At 42.6% G+C, this 23,372-nt stretch overlaps 1 protein-coding gene across 6 annotated transcripts in view; it reads left to right on the top strand.

Moving 5' to 3' along the window:
• Nucleotides 1-23,372, top strand: part of ppp4r4 (protein phosphatase 4, regulatory subunit 4) — a 176,567-nt gene that overhangs the window by 35,703 nt on the left and 117,492 nt on the right. For 5 of the 6 annotated variants that reach the window (XM_086002766.1, XM_086002770.1, XM_086002768.1 and 2 more), the window contains exon 3: nucleotides 14,648-14,797. The exons of the other annotated variant lie outside the window; for it this stretch is intronic. In XM_086002766.1, the coding sequence (XP_085858892.1) occupies nucleotides 14,648-14,797 (150 nt within the window). The remainder of the gene's footprint in view (nucleotides 1-14,647; nucleotides 14,798-23,372) is intronic. 6 annotated transcript variants of the gene reach the window in all.

Genomic DNA, 23,372 nt, shown 5'->3' with positions numbered 1-23,372 from the left:
TTCACAACTGGATGTGGCAGGACTGCAGAGCTTTGATCTGATCCGTTGATTTTGGGATTGCTTAGCTCTGTCTATAGCATGCTGCTTCTGCTGTTTAGCATACATGTAGTCTTGTGTTGCAGCTTCCCCAGGTTGGCGCCTCAGTTTTAGGTAGGCCTGGTGCTGCCCCTGGCATGCTCTTCTGCACTCCTCATTGAACTTGGGTTGGTCCCCTGGCTTGATGGTAATGGTAGAGTGAGGAATATGCCAGGCCATGAGGTTACAGATTGTGATGGAATACAATCCTGCTGCTGCTGATGGCCCACATTGCCTCATGGATGCCCAGTTTTGAGCTGCTAGATCTGTTCTGAATCTATCCCATTTAGCACTGCGGTAGTGCCACACAACACGATGGAGGGTGTCCTCCTTGTGAAGATGAATTTTTGTCTCCACAGGGACTGTGGGATGGTCACTGCTACCAATACTATCATGGACAGATGCATCTGCGACAGGTAGATTGATGAGGACGAGGTCAAGTAGGTTTTTCCCTCATTGGTTCTCTCGCCACCTGCTGCAGTCCTAGTCTGGCAGCAATGTCCTTCAGGACTCAGCCAGCTTGGTCAGTAGCGGTGCTACCGAGCCACTCTTGGTGATGGACATTGAAGTTCCCCACCCAGAGTACATTCTGTGCCCTTGCTACCCTCGGTGCTTCTTCCAAGTGGTGTTGAACATATAAACTAAATAGTACAATCCTGAAGGGGGTGCACGATCAGAGACACCTGGGGGTATGTGTGCACAAATCGTTGAAGGTGGAGGGCAGGTTGAGAAAGCCATTAAAAAGGCTTACGCGATCCTGGGCTTCATAAATAGAGGTATAGAGTACAAACTTGTGGAAATTATGATGAACCTGTATAAAACACTGGTTCGGCCCCAACTGGAGTACTGTGTCCAAGTCTGGGCACCACACTTTAGGAAGGATGTGAAGGCCTTGGAGACGGTGCAGAAAAGATTTACGAGTGTGATTCCAGGAATGAAGGACTTCAGTTACATTGATAGGCTGGAGAAGCTGGGGTTGAGAGGAGATTTGATAGAGGTGTTCAATATCATGAGAGGTCTAGACAGAGTAGATGGAGAGAAACTGTTCCCATTGGCTGCAGGGTTGAGGACACAGATTTAAGGTGATTGGCAAAAGAACCAAAGGCAACGTAAGAAAAACTTTTTTACTCAGCGAGTGGTTAGGATCTGGAATGCACTGCCTGAAAGGGTGGTGGAGGCTGACTCGATCACTGCTTTCAAAAGGGAGTTGGATAAGTATCTGAAGGAAAGAAATTTGCAGGGCTGCGGGGGAGTGGGACTAGCTGAAGTGCTCTTGCAGAGAGCCGGCACGGACTGGACGGACTCTATGGAGGAGTACTGATTCATCAGCTGAGGGAGGGTGGTAGGTGGTAATCAGCAGGTGGCTTCCTTGCCCGTGCTTGACCTGAAAGCCATGAGGACTCCCAGGGCCACTCCCTCACGACTGTTTACCATTGTGCCACCACGTCTGGTGGATTTTCCTGCCAGTGGGACAGGCCATACCCAGGGATGGTGATGGAGGAATCTGGTATGATTCTGTGAGTGTGACTGTCAGGCTGTTGCTTGACTAGTCTGTGGGACAGCCCTCCCAATTTTGGCATAAGTCCCCAGATGTTGGTGAAGGCGACTTTGCAGGGTCCACTGGGCTGGGTGTTCCATTGTCTTGTCCGAAGCCGGTGCCAAGGTCCATGCTGGGTGGTCCCTCAGGTTTTAGTCGTCTTGTTTCTCATAGCGGTTTGTTACAACTGAGTGGCTTGCTAGGCCATTTCAGAGGACAGTTAAGAGTCAACCAGATTGCTGTGGGCCTGGAGTCACATGTAGGCCAGACCAGGTAAGGATGGCAGATTTCCTTTCCTAAAGGACATTAGCACACCAGATGGGTTTTTACAACAATCTGATAGTTTCATGGTCACCATAACTGATGCTAACTTTTTATTCCAGATTTATTTAATTAACTGAATTGAAATTCCCCAGCTGCCGTCATGGAGTTGAACTCCTGTCTCTGGATCATTAGTCGAGGCCTCTGGATTACTAGTCCAGTAACATAACCACTATGCTACTGTTCCCAGTGTGTATGGATGTAGTTGCTTACGTTTTTATGAAATGCTTGTCACACAGCTGCACCATCTTATTCCCATTCCACTGTTGCTTAACTTCAAAATGAAAATAAAATTACAAACTCTAACTTTGCCTCGTCATATCTAGCAGACATAGCCCCCATAACCCTACTGTAACATATTAGATTGAACAAAATGCTGCTACTTAATATTTGTCTTCAAGTTACTGCATCACTATTCTGATATAATTGGACTTTTCATGCAGATTGGTCTTTTTTCAAAACAAAAGCAAAATACTGCAGATGCTGGATGTTTTTTTTTCTGGCCGTTGTAAAATTTGTTCTGTGTTCCTGCATATCTTAATAATACCTATATTTAAGACTTACACAATAGTGCAATGAGTGCTAAGTAATACCGGGGCAGAAAAGCCAATAAAATTGAGATTGTAAATGCATGTTTTGGTCGCTATATATAATCATTTTGAAAGAGTATGCCTGTAACATAATGGACTCCAGCGACAAGATGAGCATTTCCTATGTAGGGGATATAGTGCAACGTCCATCTTGTGAAAAATGACTGGATTGGCTAAATTACCTACAGAAATCGAACATACGAAAATTACGAGCAGGAGTCGACCAGTTAGTTTATCAAGTCTGTCCAATTAGTTAACTGGACCATTCCAATAGCCCATTTGCTTATTTCAGAATTAAATCTATTTCAGTTGTAGGTATGAAATTAATTGGCCCCAGCAAATTCTTCTTTCAAAATAACAACAGAAAATGCTGGAAAAACTCAGCAGGTCAGGCAACATCCGTGGAGAGAAATTTGAGTTGACGTTTCGGGTTGGACCCTTCTTCAAAACTGGAAAGGAAAGAAACTAGATCGAAGGCAGGGCTGCGATCAGACAAAAGAATAAAAGAAACAAAAGAAGTAAAAGAGATTAGAAGCTAGACGAGATAGTAATAGGCTGGGATTAGGTGTAAAGTGTACTGGCAGGGCAAAAGATAGCTGCCAGGTGTGAGAGAGAAACAAAAGGAAAGAGGGGGGGGTGGGGGAAAGGAGTGGAACAATTACAAGAGAAAATGAAATGGGGGCCGAGCTTATGATCTGAAATTGTTGAACTCGATATTGAGTCCGGAAGGCTGCAGACTGCCTAATCGGAAGATGAGGTGCTGTTCCTCGAGTTTACGTTGAGCTTCCGTGGAACAATACAAGAGGCCAAGGACGGTGAGGTCCGAGTGGGAATGGAGCGGTGAATTAAAATGACAGGCGACCGGAAGCTCGGGGTCACCCTTACGGACTGAGCGGAGGTGTTCCGCAAAGCGGTCACCCAATCTGCGTTTGGTCTCCCCAATGTAGAGGAGACCGCATCGTGAGCAGCGAATACAGTATATTAGATTGCGAGAAGTACAAGTAAATCGCTGTTTCACCTGGAAGGGGTGTTTGGGGCCCTGGACAGTGGGAAGGGGGGAGGTATAGGGGCAGGTGTTACATCTCCTCCGCTTGCACGGGAAGGTGCCAGGCGAAGGGGAAGGGCTGTTTGGGGTGATAGAGGAGTGGACTAGGGTGTCTCGGAGGGAGCGGTCCCTGCGGAATGCTGAAAGGGGAGGGGAGGGGAAGATGCGTTTGGTGGTGGGATCACTTTGGAGGTAGCGGAAATGCCGGAGGATGATCCGTTGAATGTGGAGGCTGGTGGGGTGAAAGGTGAGGACAAGGGGAACCCTATCGTGGTTCCGGGAGGGGCAGGGGTGAGGGCAGAAGTGCGGGAGATAGAACTGACACGGTAGAGGGCAGCGTCAACCACGGTAGAGGGGAATCCTCGGTTGCGGAAAAAGGAAGACATGTCTGAAGCACTGGTGTGGAAGGTGGCGTCGTCAGAGCAGATACGGCGGAGGCGGAGAAACTGGGAGAATGGAATAGAGTCCTTACAGGAAGCGGGGTGGGAGGAAGTGTAATCCAGGTAGCTGTGGGAGTCAGTGGGCTTGTAGTGAAAGCCCGCTTCTTCTTTCATTCGCTTCTATAACTGTTTGCATTTCATTGAGATTTTTATTTTTCATCACCAGTTCCATGAGTAAAGTAAGTACAGGAAACTCTTTGGTATCCGGCACTAACGGGACCGGGATGGTGCCGGTTGATTAAAAATTCCGGATGACGGAGAGGGTTATCTACCGAGGCTATTTTTAACAAACAAAAATTTAAAAAAATCAAGAAATGTGCAGTATACAGTGATTGGGTACTCCCAGCAGCGCGGGAGAGTCAGACTACTGTTATTGAGGTGTTTGGACTCCCGACAGCGCCAAGAAGCCGAGTAGTGGCAGTTTGGAGAACTACCCCCACGGACTAACTCGGCCACCGCGGGAGACTCGGACTCGGCAACATTGCCGGTTATTGTGGTGGTGTTTTCGGAGTATGAATTTTGCTGGTTAATAGAGAATTCCGGATATTTAGGTGCTGTTTAAATGAGAGTTTCCTGTATACCTTTCCAGTTTATTCATGTTATTGCTCTCTCTAATTCATCTGCCTGGACAATGAAAGGAAAGCAATCATTGCAGTAGACCTGCTGTCTCCTTTTTATTATGTGGGAAAAAAACTAGCTATTTTTCAAAAGGAAGTGCTGTCTTTCTTTGCATTTGATATGTCAGTGATGAGTTTAAGCTAAGAAGATGGAAAATAATCCTTCAGTAAATATTTCTGTTAACGCTAATCTTATTTACTCAGTAAATCTATTTCTCTTTCCTCCCCCTTTCTATTGTACAAGAAAACCCAAAGCAAGCAGGCACAATGCTTAAAAACAAATACAGGCATATGGCCATTTTGTGACTCTGCCAAGTGAAAGTACTTCAGTAATCCAAGTCTTTGTTTTCTTTGGCTAGCAGTTGTAAAAAACAAGATTAAAATTATATAGAATTTTACTGTGAGATGGCAAATAAAATAAACCACATTTGAGTTAGATAAATTTAGGGGGATCCTCTTCTTTTAAAAACAAGATGCAATTAAACCTCCCCAGTTATGCCAGACAATTCTGCAGACTGAGGAGTGACTTGAGAGTTTATACCATACCAGAAGGTATGTAAGGTGGAGCTAGCTTGTTGTTTGATGGCTAGTATGTGGAAATGTTGGCCTTTAACAGTTAAGTTTATCTTGCCTCTTTTTCGTGAACTGAAAGTGAAGAAAGGTAATCATTTCTGAAATCCTTTGTCTGCTACAGGGTATTCTGTAACTACTTACTTGGAGATATGGAAGAGTGGCTTGGAGGAAAGGGAGGCAAATATCTATATATTTATTTTAATTTAATTTTACTTATACTTTTTTTTTCGTCATGCTGTAACTCATTATTTTGCAACCCAGAATCAAGATGGAGAACTTTTGCTTGGCATTTGATTTAATTATTTATAAATGTTGAAAGACTTAATTACATGAATTGATAGCAGAAGTTTCTGTAAAATCTAAATTTATAAAAATGTTTGATTGAAGGGGAGAAGGAAAACTGATAATCTGTTCCATAGCTAGTTACACTCCAACCGCTTTAACCTTCATTGTAATCTTATACTGTCTATGATTCTGTTGACTTCAGCCTGATACAGAACAATGAAAACTCCTGAAGTTCAGTAAAAATGCATTTTTATTCTGGGTTTTACATTAGGTTGCATCCAATCGATTTCCAATCTATATATTTTCAACTTTTGTGAAACTGTTCTTTAGTAGAGGTTAAAGTGTGAGTAACCCTACAGGAACTTTGGAAAAAATGAAATGGTTAACAAACAAATGCCTTGGAGAAGTTAGTTACAGAATCATAGAATGGTTACAGCACAATAGGAGGCCATTTGGCCCGTCGAGCCCGTGCCGGCTCTCTGCAAGAGCAATTCAGCTAGTCCCGTTCCCCCGCCCTTTCCCCGTAGCCCTGCAATTTATTTTCCTTCAGGTACTTATCTATTTCATTTTTGAAAGGCACGATTGAATCTGCCTCCACCACCATTTCAGGCAGTGCATTCCAGACCCTAACCACTCGCTGCGTAAAAAAAGTTTTTCCTCATGTCACCTTTGGTTCTTCTGCTAATCACCTTAAATCTGTGTCCTCTGGTTCTCCGACCCTTCTGCCAATGGGAACAATTTATCTCTATCTACTCTGTGTGGACCCCTTATGACTTTGAACACCCCTATCGAATCTCCTCTCAATCTTCTCTGCTCTAAGGAGAACAAGCCCAGGTCCTCCAGTTTATCCACGTAACTGTAATTTCTCATCCCTGGAACCATTCTTGTAAATCTTTTCTGCACCCTCCCTAAAGCCTTCACATTTATAAAGCCCAGAATCCCGTATGCTTTTTTAACAGTTTTCTCAACCTGCCCTGCCACCTTCAATGATTTATGCACACATACCCCCAGGTCTCTCTGTTCATGCACCCCCTTTAGAATTGTACCCTTTAATTTCTGTGTCCTCTCCTCATTCTTTCTACCAAAATGTATCACTTCGCACTTTTCTGCGTTAAATTTCATCTGCCACATGTCCGCCCATTCCACCAGCCTGTCTGTCCTCTTGAAGTCTTATCCCTATTCCCCTCACTGTTCACTATTTCCAAGTTCTGTGTCATCTGCAAATTTTGAAATTGTGCCCTGTACATCCAAGCCCAAGTCATTAATATATATCAAGAAAAGCAGTGGTCCTAGTACTGACCCCTGGGGAACACCACTGTATACCTTCCTCCAGTCCGAAAAACAACCGTTCACCACTACTGTTTCCTGTCACTTAGCCAATTTCGTATCCATGCTGCCACTGTCCCTTTTATTCCATGGGCTTCAACTTTGCTGGCAAGCCTATTACGTGGCACTTTATCAAATGCCTTTTGGAAGTCCATGTACACCACATCAACCACATTGCCCTCATTAACCTCTGTTACCTCATCAAAAAATTCAATCAAGATAGTTAAACACGATTTGCCTTTAACAAATCCATGTTGGCTTCCCTTAATTAATCCACACTTGTCCAAGTGACTGTTAATTTTGTCCCGGATTATCGTTTCTAAAAGCTTCCCCACCACTGAAGTTAAGCTAGCTGGCCTGTATTTGCTGGGTTTATCCTTGCACCCTGTTTTGAACAAAAGTGTAACATTTGTACTTCTCCAGTCCTCTGGCACCACCCCTGTATTCAGGGAGGATTGGAAGATTATGGCCAGTGCCTCTCTAATTTCCACCTTTTCTTCCCTCAGCATACTAGGATGCATCCCATCCGGTCCTGGTGACTTACCTACTTTAAGTACAGCCACCCTTTCTAGTACCTTCTCTATCAATTTTTATCCCATCCAGTATCTCAACTACCTCCTGTTTTACTGATTTTGGCAACATCATCTTCCTTGGTAAAGACGGATGCAAAGTACCCATTTAGTACCTCTGCCATGCCCTCTGCCTCCATGTGTATGTCTCCTTTTTGGTCCCTAATTGGCCCCACCCTTCCTCTTACTACCTGTTTATTATTTATATGCCTATAGAAGACTTTTGGATTCCCTTTTATGTTAGCTGCCAGTCTATTCTCATACTCTCTTTTTGCCCCTCTTATTTCCTTTTTCACTTCCCCTCTGAACTTTCTATATTCAGCCTGGTTCTCGCTTGTATTCTCAACCTGACATCTGTCGTAAGCCCCTTTTTTCCTGCTTCAGCTTACTCTTTCATCATTCAGGGAGCTCTGGTTTTACCTTTCCCCCTTGTGGGAATGTCCCTCGAATGTACCCAAACCATCTCCTCTTTAAAGGCAGCTCATTGTTCAGTTACAGTTTCACCTGCCAATCTTTGATTCCAATTTACCTGGGCCAGGTCTGTTCTCAAACCACTGAAATTGGCCCTCCTCCAATTAAATATTTTAACTCTAGATTGCGCCTTGTCCTGTTCCGTAGCTAATCTAAATCTTATGATACTTTGATCACTGTTCCCTAAATATTCCCCTATTGACACTTGATCCACTTGCCCCACCTCATTCCCCAGAACCAGATCCAGCAATGCTTCCATCCTCGTTGGGCTGGAAACATACTGATCAAGAAAGTTCTCCTGAACACACTTCACAAATTCTTCCCTATCTCTGCCCTTTACACTATTACTATCCCAGTCTATATTAGGATAATTGAAGACCCTCATTATTACTACTCTATAGTTCTTGCATCTCTCTGTAATCTCCCTGCAAATTTGCTCCTCTATATCCTTCCCACTAGTAGGTGGCCTATAAAATACACCTAGTAGTGTAATGGTACCTCTATTGTTTCTTAACTCTAACCAAATAGATTCTGTCCTTGACCCTTCCAGGACACCCTCTCTCTCCAGCACTAATATATTCTCCTTAATCAATATTGCCACCCCACCTCCTTTCTTTCCTTCCCTTTCTTACCTGAACACCTTATATCCAGGAATATGTAGTACCCAATCATTCCCTTTTTTGAGCTAGGTCTCCGTTATCGCCACAACGTTATATTCCCATGTGGCTATTTGCACCTGCAGCTCACCAACCTTATTTACCTCGATTTGTGCGTTTACACACATGCACTGTAAACCTATCTTAGACCTTCTTGTATACTGTTAGTCTGATCCCACCTAATACTGTACTGTCTCTTACTCTAGTGCTACCTGTCTCTCCCACTCCTAGAGTTGGCAGTGTAACTGTGATTAATTAAATACCAGCACAGATACAGAGGCCTGGATTTTAGTGCGGGGCGCAGGGATGGAGGGGTGGAAGTGCTGTTTTGAAGTCGGGATACCTGGAAGTACAGGTTCCCCGAACGTCCTGGATATCTTTAAAAAATTTTCTGTAGGGCTCCTGCCCACAGCCAGCCTGATTGACATGTTGGAGGCCCGTCCGGTATGAACTCCTACAGCACAAGGCTGCAGCCAAGGGGGTCTGGGTCCAATGGCGGTGGGTAGTGGGTATACTGGGTAGATTGTTGGGCCTGGAGGAAACACTCCTGCACCTCCTGGCCCACAAGCAGTGTTGTAAAGGAACATAGGAACGGAGAAGGCCATTCAGCCCCTCGAGCCTGTTCTGCTGTTCAATGAGATCATGGCTGATCTGTGATCTAACTTCATATACCTGCCTTTGGCCCATATCCCTTAATATCTTTGGTTAACAAAAAGCTATCAATCTCCAATTTAAAATTAACAATTGAGTTAGCATCAATTGCCGTTTATGGAAGAGAGTTCCAAACTTCTAACACCCTTTGTGTGTAGAAGTGTTTCTTAATTTCACTCCTGAAAGGCCTGGCTCTAATTTTTAGACTATGCCCCCTAGTCCTCATGAATTAAGCCTTTCTTGCCTTCTTTCACCTGCCGGGTTTCCCGAGGCCTGGGCAACTCCATCCACTGTGGTTAAAAATAGAATCACTGTTAAAATGAAGGCACGCAGTCTCATTAAAATATTTAAATGACCAACCTGCCTCCTGCGAGTGGATTGTTGGTCCGCCCCTTGCCCCGCCTCTCTCTCAACCGGAAGTGAGAGGGTTCAAGACGGGTTGGGTTCCCCTTTCAGATTATTTTGAATTTTAACCCCTGACCTGATGCCAACCCACCTGTTTTTGGGAGTTAAGAGTGTTTCATAGAAGATAGGAGCAGGAGTAGGCCATTCGGCCCCTCGAGCCTGCTCCGCCATTCAATGCGATCATGGCTGATCATCCAAGTTCAGTACCCGGTCCCTGCTTTCTCCCTATACCCCTTGATCCCTTTAGCCTTAAGAAATATATCCAACTCCTTCTTGAATATATTTAATGACTTGGCCTCTACTGCCTTCTGTGGTAGAGAATGCCACAGGTTCACCACTCTCTGGGTGAAGAAATTCCTCCTCATTTCTGTCCCAAAAGGCCTACCCCTTATCCTTAGACTGTGACCCCGGTTCTGGATTCACCGACCATTGGGAACATCCTCCCTGCATCTAGTCTGTCCAGTCCTGCCAGAATTTTATAAGTTTCAATGAGATCCCCTCTCATTCTTCTAAACTCCAGCGAGTACAAGCCCAATCGACCCAATCTCTCCTCATACGTCATTCTTGCCATCCCAGGTATCAGCCTGGTGAATCTTCGATGAACTCCTTCCATGGCAAGAATATCCTTCCTCAGATAAGGCGACCAAAACTACACAATACTCAAGATGTGATCTCACCAAGGCCCTGTACAACTACAGCAAGACATCCTTGTTCCTGTACTCAAACCCTCTCGCTATGAAGGCCAGCATACCATTTGCCTTCTTAACCGCCTGCTGTACCTGCATGCTTACCTTCAGCGACTGGTGCACAAGGACACCCAGGTCTCGTTGCACTTCCCCTTCTCCCAATCTATTGCCATTCAGATAATAATCTGCCTTCCTGTTTTTGACACCAAAGTGGATAACCTCGCATTTATCCACGTTATATTGCATCTGCCATGCTTCTGCCCAATCACCCAACCTGTCCAAATCATCCTGTAGTTTCTCGGCATCCTCCTCACAGCACACACGCCCACCCAGCTTTGTCGTCTGCAAATGTGGAGATATTACATCTAGATCCCTTGTCTGGATCATTAATATATATTGTGAATAGCTGGGGTCCAAGGACCGATCCCTGCGCTACCCCACTAGCCACTGCCTGCCACTCGGAAAAAGACCCGTTTATTCCAACTCTTTGCTTTCTATCTGCCAACCAGTTCTCTATCCAAGTCAATACCTTGCCCCCAATCCCATGTGCCTTAACTTTACACGCTAATCTCTAATGCGGGACCTTATCGAAAGCCTTCTGAAAGTCCAAATACACCACATCCACTGGTTCTCCCTTATCTATTTTACTAGTTACATCCTCAAAAAATTCCAGTAGATTAGTCAAGCACGATTTACCTTTTGTAAATCCATGTTGACTTTGTCCGATCCTGTCACTGTTTTCCAAGTGCTCTGCTATTACATCTTTTATAATGGACTCTAGCATTTTCCCCACTACCGATGTCAGGCTTACTGGTCTGTAATTCCCCGTTTTCTCTCTACCACCTTTTTTGAATAAAATTTCAGTAATCTTGTCATTTTAACTGTGCACTTTGATTCATCTTTCCCTTACTGTTAGTGTGTACCTTCTTCCTGCAGTTTTTGTGTGCTAATTAAGTAAAAATATTATTTTATTCCCAAAATCTTAAATCAATAAACTAAAATTTAGCCTTAATTCTTTGTGCCGGCCATGTAATTTGCTTTTTACGGTAAAGATTGTTCTATAAGAAAAATATTTTAAATGGGTTTCTGTATTGGAAAACTTAACTTTATTAATTGACCATGATGGGCAAGTTGTGGGATGGTTAGTTTATTTTTTGGCAGTAAGGTTATTGGGTTGTACTCTGTGTCCAGTCTCAGTACACTGAGCTCAAATTGCTTAAGGGATTGTCATCACTGAAAAGTTATATGGAGAGCTTTGTGCTGTAAACTGTTGGAGTTCGCAATGACAGTACAGCTGTTAAAATTATAGTCTTGGGAAATAAATGTTTTGTTGTAATTTATTTTCTACAATTTTTGCTACTGATTCTTTGTATTTTTTGACCATGCGGCTTTTGATGCGAGAGCGGTCTCGTGTTTATGATTGGCAACTGTGTTAAACCCAACTGAGAGTTTTTAAAGGCCTCCTGTTGAAGTGCTGTCATCACTCCTCCTCAAAAAGCCCACTGCTGATTCTTCCATCTGATCCAACTACCACCGTACATCCCAATCTCACTACCTTCAGTCTTTGAACATGCTTTGCTCCATGCCCATCTCTCTTCGAATCCCTTCAATTTGGTTTACATCCACCCTCAAAGCATGGAAATCACCCTGGACAAAGTCATCAGTGGCACCCTTTGTGGTTCTGACCACAGTGCACCATTCCTCCTAACCTTTCTTGACATCTTTGCAGTGTTTGACAGATCCATCCTCCTCCACTATTTCTCCTCCTCCATGGCACTGCCCTAGCCTGGTTCCATTTCTGCCTGTCCCAATGATGCCAGCACATCTCTTGCAATTATCATATGCCTCTGCACTATCACCTCCGTTATGTCCCAAAGTTTCATCCTTGCCCTCCTTTTCCTCATCGACATGCTGCCTCCTGGTGACATCATTTAAATGCATGGGATTAGCTTTCAAATATATGCTGACAACATACAGATCTCCTCTCTGCCAGCACCTTGAACTCCTTGACCACCTCTCTGCTATGTTACTGTATAGCTGACATCAAGTCTTGGATGAGCAACAATCTCCTTCAACTGAACAGCAGCAAGACTAAAGCCATCTTGTTCAGTTTTCACCCAAAACCCTGCACCTTAGTCCCTGGCTACCTGCTCAGGGTGAGCCTGTTGGCTTGCAACATCAGAGAACCTGAGTTGAGATTCAAATTTCACATCTTAGCGACTGCCTATTTCCCTCCTGAACTACAGGCCAATTCAACCCTCTCTCTCTCTCCTACTCATGCTGAATCTGTTAGCCACACCCTTGTCCTGTCCAGACTCCAGAGCTCTCTTTAAATGCTGCCTGAATTTCTCTCTCCACATATTACAACTCCGCCATCTCGCTACTACAATCTAGACCCTCTCCTTTAGACCAGTCCACTATGTTACCTCTTTCTCCTTCAATAGCCTCCTTAAAACAGGAGGATTCAGATGTCGTGAACCACAAGAGCAAAGTAAGAGCTGTTCAGAATGTCATCTGCGACTGATAGATGATCAAGCAGAATTCCCCGACGGGCACTGAACGCTTGTACAGTATATAGTCAGTAAACAGTGAGTTAGATTTCCTCGTTGAAACCAGTGACATTCCACTAGATATTGGTGCAGGTTGAAATATGTTTCATTTATTAAAGTAAAATTAAAGTATTGTGCTGGATTTTAGCAATAGGGGTAATCATAAACTACGGAGAGATTAGTGTGACAGCAAGGAATGGAAGGTGAATTTTCAAAGGACCTCGTCTATTCACCTATTTTATCCAGTATCTCTAAAATAGTTAATATAAAAACACCATGATCAACATAGTGTTGTACTTTAAGTGATAGTATAATGGTTAAAATCCAAAATACAAATAGTGATCTGCACAGAGTGGTCTTAAACTGAGTGCATCTAAACAGAGTGTTCAAGTTGTGAATTTTAGAGAGTAGAAGTCTCTGGTAAGTACTGGGTGAGTATTAGGTGTCAAGCTGAAATTGAGTTTAACATTTTGAGTGTAACTTGGTTTGAATTTAACTTAGAACTTTAAAAACTGTAACATAAACTGCAAGTAGTTAACAGAAACTGCCTGTCAGTGGCTGTTAACTGCCAATCAGCTGTCATGATTACCAGAATAGGTGCTAATTACTGCGAGCAGGAAGCTGAGTCAGCACTTGTAACTTGGGTGTGGCTCAAAGGTCTATAAAGGTAAACAATATCTCACAGTGGTCTTAAATGGAGTGCACCTAAACAGAGTGTTAATGTTGGGAGTTTGGAGAGAGTGGAAATTTGGTGCAGGGGGGAAGGAGATGTTGCTTTTTACCTCCAATACTTGTGGTTTGTGTTACAGTTAAATATTTAATTTAATCTACCTATAACTTAAACTATGGTGTGGAGATGCCGGTGTTGGACTGGGGTGGACAGATGTAAGAAATCACACAACACCAGGTTATAGTCCAACAGCTTTATTTGAAATCACAAGCTTTCGGAGCGCAGCTTTTAGATTCTACGTGATAATGCATTTGAGTTTTTTGTAAATTCAGTGTGAATTGCATTCAAAATACACCAAAAAAAACCAAGCTGCAACAAACATTATAATGAAGAGACCAAGAATACGTAATCTGCAAAGCACTCTAGCAAAACATTTTCACAAGGTTGGGCTCCAGCACTGTTACATTTTGATTACATAAATTGAGTTTACTGTCTACAGATTTCTAACAGCAAGATGTAATGCACAAACTCAAGAACATTTATAGGACAAAATTGTGCCCTAGTTTTGTGCAACAAAGTAGGCAATGCAAGAATGTCAAATAAGTATACCTTCTGTAGGCAGACATGGAATTAAGGCCAGTCATCCTGATTTGAGCTCCCCACCACTGCAACACTACGGCTAGTTTTGTAAGTATTCATTAGTCATCGCTAAACCATCATTGCAGTTACATTGGCGCATGATTCCTTCATTAGAATTAGGGTCCTTGGATTTATACTGCAACGGGAATCTTTTGAATTTTGGGTACACCACCATGTTGTAGCTTCCTATAGCAACGGAACAGACAAAAACCCCAAAAACTCTGAATAAGTTAGTTCATGTAGGGGCTGTCTGGAATTGCCAACATTATCACAAGCATACAGTTTTTTTTTACTTCTCCTCCCTCTACCCTACGAAGCAGATTGAACAACGATATTTTCCTCATGTATTTTCTCTCTTTTACTGGATTAAAAAAACCTTTTTCCCCTCTCTTTAAACTGATGTCTATTTCTGTCGACTAAATTATGTCTCTTTCCTCTTTCTTTTGGATCTCTGCCCTTCAAAATCGTCCTAAGGCTTGTTCTGATTTCATATCATCTTCCACTATCTATCTTTCTCCCATGTTTTTTCTCTCCTGTTTCAGCGACAGCTCTCATCAACACTTCATCGTGCGAAATTGGGGCAGCGGGAGTGTTGCATCATATCAATCTCCCCGTCCCTTCAGTTCTTCACAGACCTACAGAGACTTCATTAGGGAGAACGTTGTGTTTCAAAAATCTACTGGGGACATCAGGTAAAGAGCTTCAACCTTTAATTGTGGATAAACCCTTAAGATTTTTTTTCTTCAATTCTGCGTAGGACATTTTCCCTACCTCCCTTATCTCCCCATGTATCTGCTTTGTATGCTTCTGATAATTGAGATTTATGGACAGACTCTCTCTATTTAATATGTGGGGCACTAACACTGTTAACTACTAATTGAAAAGTACATTTGAATTAAAATCACAAAGCAAATTCAAACCACATTTAATACTGATGAAACAACATTTAAATCCATACCGTTGATAGGGCAACATTTGAAGTTGTATCAATTTTAAATTTAAAAGCTTGGGGCATTTCTTGCGTTCAATAACCATTGTGCTCAGAGCCCATGTTTTTTTTTGTCCCATATTTCTGAATTGGTAAAGAAAAATAATACCTGAGACAAATTAGAAAATTATTGCTCATGGAACACAGAGACCAATTTTTCTAACATTATCACACCTTTTTGAGTGGCTTATTACTAGACAATGCAGTAGACCTGATTTTTTTGCCAGAATAAGCGATTTATCTTTATATATTGGACACACATTTCTACTGTATTTTGCCAGATAAGGAAAAAGTTACACCAGAATTTAAGGAGAATATAACTCTTGACGGAAGTGCTTGCAATGTGTTAACCGCTACCATTTTTTTGAAGAGTAATTCTCAGTGGAAGCAGAAGTAAGGTACAGGCTTTACACTGATGGCCAGCAGATATGCCAACATTACTTTTGTCAAGTGGCTTTGATTGTCCATCAGTGTCATATTTTGAAATTTTATTTCTGCATGGAAAGGATTTGGGAATATGGTATGTTTGTGTGTTTTAAAACAAAACAAAACAAATTCACATAGGTGTTTTTATCTTTTTAAACAAAAAGTGCACCACAGATGTGTATTAAGGTCAGACGGGCCAGCTTACAGAATATCACAGCTTGCAGTCTATTTTAACCTTGTACAATGGACATCAAATGTCTCATCAAGCCAGGATGTCCTTTATTCATTTTGAGAATAGCAGGAAATGGCGTGTGTGGGGTGGGGCGGGGGGGTGGGAAAGGGACGTATCCGCTTCTATCGATTAGCCGACTGGCAAATTGCTGATTGGGAAAGGTGTCAGGGACAGCTCTCTCACTGGCGAACTACAGAGAAAAGGGGCAATGAGACACATGGGCAGTCAGTGAGTTAGGTCGTGGTGGTGGGGGAACGCCTGGTCAAATGAGAGGAAACTTGCTCATTTCAAGCTCAGCCAGTCAGGATCAAAAGGCTGACCATGAAAAAGTCAAGTGAGCCTGCAGTTAGGGATAGTTCATTTTGTTTTCTTCTTGAGGAGAATTATGCAGTTAGTTTAATCAAGGTGAGAGCAAATTGAAACTGTTACTTGCTGGCCGTAAAATGAAGCAGTTTAACTATTTGTATCTGACCTCGTCTCACTAAATGTTTCAGTCTGCCTTTGGAAAGATTGGAAAATAGTGTGTGAGGGCATGTGTGAAACATGATGCCCATTTTGGATCATAAGCTGCTTCTATTGTTACACCCTGAGTTATGTTATTTTATAGAAACATAGAAACACAGAAGATAGGAGCAGGAGTAGGCCATTCGGCCCCTCGAGCCTGTTCCACCATTTAATGAGATCATGGCTGATCATCCAAATTCAGTACCCTGTCCCCGCTTTCTCCCCATATCCCTTGATCCCCTTAGCCTTAAGAAATATATCTAACTCCTTCTTGAATATATTTAATGAATTGGCCTCAACTGTCTTCTGTGGTAGAGAATTCCACAGGTTCACCACTCTCTGGGTGAAGAAATTCCTCCTCATCTCAGTCCTAAATGGCTTACCCCTTATCCTTAGACTGTGACCCCTGGTTCTGGACTCCCCGACCATCGGGAACATCCTTCCTGCATCTAGTCTGTCTAGTCCTGTTAGAATTTTATAAGTTTCAATGAGATCCCCTCTCATTCTTCTAAACTCTAGCGAATATAAGCCTAATCAACCCAATCTCTCTTCATACATCATTCCTGCCATCCCAGGTATCACTCTGGTGAATCTTCACTGCAATCCCTCTTATAGTTAAATGTTGGGCAGTATGGGCACACTCCTGAACACAAGATGCTGAGACTATTTATGGGAGTGAGTAGCACCGTTGTACCCGAGACACTATTTAAGGTACACCTGAAACTTCCAGCAATCATTGTATCTGTTCCTGTGCCCTATATGGAAGTAGGTGTGCGGTTCCCTCCTTGGCAGAATGATTCATTTTATGCTTCATTTGCATCTACAGTTTCCTTCGTGAAGCATTTATATTCAGCTAATTTTTCCTCCAATTTCCCTGTGGACATGATATCCCATTACAAAAATATTTATTTTAAAGTCCTGAAATGCATACCTGATTCTTACTTTAAGCTCCTTTCTTTGTCCAAATTTCCTTTTTTTTCCTTTTTTGTAGAAATCATAGCCCATGTACAGAGGAAAATGAAAGTGGGACTATAGGAATACCGGAGAAGGATGCGGATGACCCACTACTGGAGATAAATATTCAAAAAGAAACTTTAAAAAAAAAGTGTTATTGGCATCCCAGACTATGGAGGGCGGTTGGCAGGAGTTAGCATAGGTCAGTTAGACTTATTTCAGGTAAACTTCTAGAGTCTATTGAATAACAGTGATGACTTGCATTTAAGTAATGTTTTTAATGTAGGAAGCATCTTGAGCTTCATCGAGGAAGAAAAGAATGGACACAGCCATTTTGAAAGAGCTAGGCGAGGCAGTAAACACTTAGGAAGACATTGGATAGTCAATGATTTTATGAAGGGCCGGTCATGTTTGACTAATTTAATTGAATTGTTTGAGGAAATCAGCGTGTATAGATAAAGGGAGCATTGTGGGTATTGTATATGGCTTTACAGAAGGCATTTGATAAGTTGCCAGATAAGAGACTTGTGAAAATTTTAAAAATGCTTGGCTAGGGATATGACTAGCCAATAGAAAGCCGAGAGTAGGGGTAAATAGATGTTTTTCAGTTCAGCTGGATGTGGCTAATGGTGTGTCTCAGGGATCTCTGTTAGAACCACTCTTGTTTTCCATTCATTTAAAAGATTTGAACATGGGTACAAGAGGAATAATATCAAAGTTTGCTGATGATAACCAAATTGGGGGTGCCCAAATAGCAAACTGAGGTAGATTGCAGGAGGACACAATACAGTTTGAGAAGAACAGTGAAAGGAAGTAAACCTGGAATGGTAAGATTATTGACAGAAAATATTCAACAGGTCAGGCAGCATCTGTGGAGAGAGAAACAGAGTTAACGTTTCAGGTCGCTGACCTTTTCCCGCATGGGTCCCAGCTATGCCTTCCTTTTAGTGGGGTAGGTGGAACATTCTTTGTTCCAGTCCTACTTGGCTTATCTTACCTCCTTTTTCCAGTACATTGATTGATGACAGTATCGGTGCTGTTTCCTGCTCTCACCCTGAACTAGAACATTTCATTCACTTTACTTCCAATTTCCACCCTTCCCTCACCTTCACATGGTCCATCTCTGACTCTTCACTTCCATTCCTTGACTTCTCTGTCTCCATTTCTGGGATATTCTATCGACAAACATCCACAATAAGTCCACTGACTCCCACAGCTACCTGGACTATACTTCCTCCCACCCCGCTTCCTATAAGGACACTATTACAGTCTTCCAATTTCTCGGCCTCCGTCGCATCTGCTCTGACGATGCCACGTTCCATACTAGTGCTTCTGATATGTCTTCCTTTTTCCTCAACCGAGGATTCCCCTCTACCATGGTTGACATGGCCCTCGACCGTGTCTGTTCCATTTCCTGCACTTCTGCTCTCACCCCTTCCCCTCCTTCCCTGAAGCCACGATAGGGTTCCCCTTGTCCTCACCTTTCACACCACCAGCCTCCACATTCAATGGATCATCCTCTGCCATTTCCAGCACCTCCAGCGTGATCCCACTACTGAACACATCACCCCCTCCCCTTTCAGCATTCCGAAGGGACCGTTCTCTCCGCGACACCCTGGTCCACTCCTCAATCACCCCCAACAGCCCCTCCTCTTCACACGGCACCTTCCTGTGCAAGCTAGATGTAATATCTCCAAGTTTGCAGACGACACAAAGCTAGGTGGGCATGTGTGCTGTGAGGAGGATGCCGAGAAACTCCAGTATGATTTGGACAGGTTGGGTGATTGGGCAGAAGCATGGCAGATGCAATATAACGTGGATAAATGCAAGGCTATCCACTTTGGTGTCAAAAACAGGAAGGCAGATTATTATCTGAATGGCAATAGATTGGGAGAAGGGGAAGTGCAATGAGACCTGGGTGTCCTTGTGCACCAGTCGCTGAAGGTAAGCATGCAGGTGCAGCAGGCGGTTAAGAAGGCAAATGGTATGTTGGCCTTCATAGCGAGAGGGTTTGAGTACAGGAACAAGGATGTCTTGCTGCAGTTGTACAGGGCCTTGGTGAGACCACATCTTGAGCATTGTGTGCAGTTTTGGTCGCCTTATCTGAGGAAGGATGTTCTTGCCATGGAGGGAGTTCAGCGAAGATTCACCAGGCTGATACCTGGGATGGCAGGAATGATGTATGAGGAGAGATTGGGTCGATTGGGCTTATACTCGCTGGAGTTTAGAAGAATGAGAGGGGATCTCATTGAAACTTATAAAATTCTGACAGGACTGGACAGACTAGATGCAGGAAGATGTTCCCGATGGTCGGGGATTCCAGAACCAGGGGTCACAGTCTAAGGATAAAGGGTAGGCCATTTACGACAGAAATGAGGAGAAATTTCTTCACCCAGAGAGTGGTGAACCTGTGGCATTCTCTACCACAGAAGGCAGTAGAGGCCAATTCATTAAATAAATTCAAGAAGGAGTTGGATATATTTCTCAAGGCTAAAGGGATATGGGGAGAAAGCAGGGACAGGGTACTGAATTTGGATGATCAGCCATGATCTCATTGAATGGCGGAGCAGGCTCGAGGGGCCGAATAGCCTACTCCTGCTCCTATCTTCTATGTTTCTAAGCGCAAGAGATGCAACACCTGCCCTTTTACCTCCTCCCTTCCCACTGTCTAGGGCCCCAAACACTCCTTCCAGGTGAAATAGTGATTTACTTGTTGTACTTGCAATTTAGTATACTGTATTCGCTGCTTACGATGTGGTCTCCTCTACATTGGGGAGACCAAACACAGATTGGATGACCGCTTTGCGGAACACCTCAGTTCGGTCCATAAGCATGATCCTGAGCTTCCGGTTGCCTGTCACTTTAATTCTCCACTCCACTCCCACTCTGACCTCTCTGTCCTCGACCTCTTACACTGTTGCAACGAAGTTCAACGTAAGCTCGAGGAACAGCACCTCATCTTTCGATTAGGCACTTTACAGCCTTCTGGACTCAACATCGAGTTTAACAATTTCAGATCATAACCTCGGCCCCTATTTTTTCACATGGCAGCTGTTGATGATTCTGCCATTCTAGACACCTCTTGCACCTCTTCTAGACTCATCTTTTGTTTCTTTACTTGTCCTATTACCATCTCCTTTTGCTTTGTACTATCATACGTTTTGTCACCCTATCACAGACCTTCCCTTTTGTTCTTTCCTCCCCTCTCCCTTTCCCTGCCCCGGCACTTGTTTAAAATCTGTTATATCTAACTTTTTCCAGTTCTGACAAAAGGTCATTGACTTGAAACGTTAACTCTGTTTCTCTCTCCCCACAGATGCTGCCTGACCTGCTGAGTATTTCCAACATTTTCTGTTTTTATTTCAGATTTCCAGCATCTGCAGTATTTTGCTTTTGTATTAAGATTATTGACAGAGTGGAGAAACAGAGCGATCTAATAATGTGGATATAAAGATTTTGAAAGGTGGGAGTTCAGTTAGAAATGGCAAATAGGATTCTATGTTTTATGTATAGAGTAATTGAGTACAAAAGCAAGGAAGTGATGTTGAATTTGTATAATACATTGGCTAGACCACAGTCGAGAACAAATGTCATGGGGGATCGAATAGAGATTCTCAGAATTATGAAAGATTTTGAGAGGGTAAAAATAGTGAAACTTTGTATCCACTGGTTGGCGAATTGATAACAAGGCCATATAAACTTACTAGAATATCAAAAGTGGATGTTAGAATTTTTTTTCACATTATTTGAACATTAAATAGTTTACCACAAAGGACTATTGAAACAATTGAAGAGAATTGGATCAGTATTTGAAAAGTAAGAATATAAAAGGACAGGGGGAAAGAGCAAGAAAAATAGGATTGGAATAGATGGCTCCAATTGAAGAGCCAGTGTCAGCAATGGGTGGGAGATGACCAGATGACCTTCAATTCTGCAACAATTTCTGATTCTGTTGATCGCAAATAATGTTTGCTTTTGCTGTTACATCAGTGCAGCTCAGCATCTTTTAAATGGTGTCTCATGTTAGCCATAACTTACGCCAGGGTATGATTTCATGGGAATTCACAGCCATAGTATCTGGAACTTTAGATATGTTTTCATTCTAGCCCGGGGATACTCAAGTTATTTACTGTTGTGAATGAGATCAGTTAGAAGCACAACAAAAGCAAAATACTGCGGATGCTGGAAATCTGGAACTCAGTAGGTCAGGCAGCATCTGTGGAGAAAGAATCAGTTAACGTTTCAGGTCAATGACCTTCCGTCGGAACTGGAAAAAGTTAGAGATGTAACAGGTTTTAAGCAAGTACAGAGGGTGGGGTGAGGTGGAAGGAACAAAAGGAGTGGTCTGTGATGTGTGGAAGGCAGGAGAGATTAAATGACAAAAGGGATGATGGTGCAAGGTGAAATGAGATGGTAATGGGACAAGTAAAGCAACAGAAGATGGATCTAGAGGAGGTGTAAATGGGAATATCAATCATCAGCAACCGCTGCGGTCTGAAAAAAATGGGGCCGAGGTTATGATCTGAAATTGTTGAACTCAATGTCGAGTCCGGAAGGCTGTAAAGTGTCTAATAGAAAGATGAGGTGCTGTTCCTCGAGCTTCATTGGAACAGTGTAGGAGGCCGAGGTCAGAGTGGGAGTGGGGTGGAGAATTAAAGTGACACAATAAAGTACACTGAATCACAACAGAGATTGAATCTACAACCTTCTTGGCGTATGCGACTCAGTACCACACAATGCAGTGATTCTACATATTGAGCCAACCAACATCCTTGGAACTTATCTGCTCAGCCTCCCAGTTGATTTCTGTTGTAGATTATAATTTTTGCAAGTTTCTTTGTGGCTCAGAAAACATCTAATTAAAATTAACACGATCGTTAACTGTTCTTTGACACACACTTCCTACGATACACATTTGTATGTGTGTGTATATATTAAAAAAAAGTTTTAAGATTGCACGATTTTGGGGAAAATACCAAAACGAGCATAAATTTTACATTTGTGAACTTTAATACCACATAATGGCCCTGATTTAGCGGTCAGCAGCAAACCAACAGCACTAGCCATTCATTACACTTCTACTTGCCCATAGACCTCCTGTGGGCTTTTGCACTGTGATGAGTAGTTATTAGTAATCCAAAACAGTGCGGCACCCTCTACAGGGGATCTGGGACCTGTGTGAACAGGGCAAGCAACAGCGTGTCTCCTTAACCAATCAGATTGAAGAATCCTTACTGAGACATGCAGATCTAAACCAGGAAGTATAAGTTAGAATATTTAATTCAATGCCAAATCCTGTATAGAAATCAAAATAAAAAGAGGGAAAGAAAGATGGGATTAAAATAGAGAGATAAGAGACAGAAACAAAAAGTAAAACAAAATGTATTTAAAATTTAAAAAATTTCCAACAATAATTAAAATCTGACGGAATGACACTCAACACTTTTAAAAGTAAATTTTCAGTGCCGGAGAGGTTGTTTGGCAGTAATCACGCCTTTAAAATTCACTTACACTTGAATGGACAAGCCCTAACTTTTACTGGCATGTTTAGTGGGTATCTAGTGGGTAAGTATTGCAACTTCATGCCCTTCATGTATTTGAATGCAGAGTCTCTCAGTGAGATACCGGTATAGTGAAGCTTCTGGAGGAGCAGGGCAACTTGGACAGCAGTTTCCTGATTTCTGCATTTAACTGCGCATGTGCGGACGCTGGAAGTTGCGGTCCAATTTACTACTTAACAAAGGTGAGCGCTGGTAACCTCATCGTAATTCTTACCGCAAAATCAGGGCCATTGTAATATTGTTTTTTGAAGCAAGGATATATTTTTATTTGCCTGTAAATGCAAGTTTGGTAATTCTGATAAACTATTTATAAATTAATTGTAGATCAGCCTAACAATGATGCCATTATATGTCTGTTTTATCAACAACAACAAAATGGAGTACTAGATGTACTGGTCAGCTATGCCTACCTTATACTAAGTGTTCCTTGAAGCTTGGTTGACTTTGTAAATATTTGAACAATGATGATTGATTTGCTCAGCCACTAGAGAAAGGTAACCTTGTAGTAGTTCGCCAGTATCATTTTTTAATCTTGTTTTTTCATTTTTTTTTTAAACATGTCTGCATCATGGGGTAGAGGAGCAGAGGGATCTAGGGCACCG

This window comes from Somniosus microcephalus, chromosome 12 (genome assembly GCF_052327205.1).
Source record: "Somniosus microcephalus isolate GS21.2 chromosome 12, FLI_Smic_1.0, whole genome shotgun sequence".
Taxonomy (NCBI): domain Eukaryota; kingdom Metazoa; phylum Chordata; class Chondrichthyes; order Squaliformes; family Somniosidae; genus Somniosus; species Somniosus microcephalus.
Note: the sequence above shows the minus strand (reverse complement) of the source record. Positions and strands in the feature narration are given on the sequence as shown.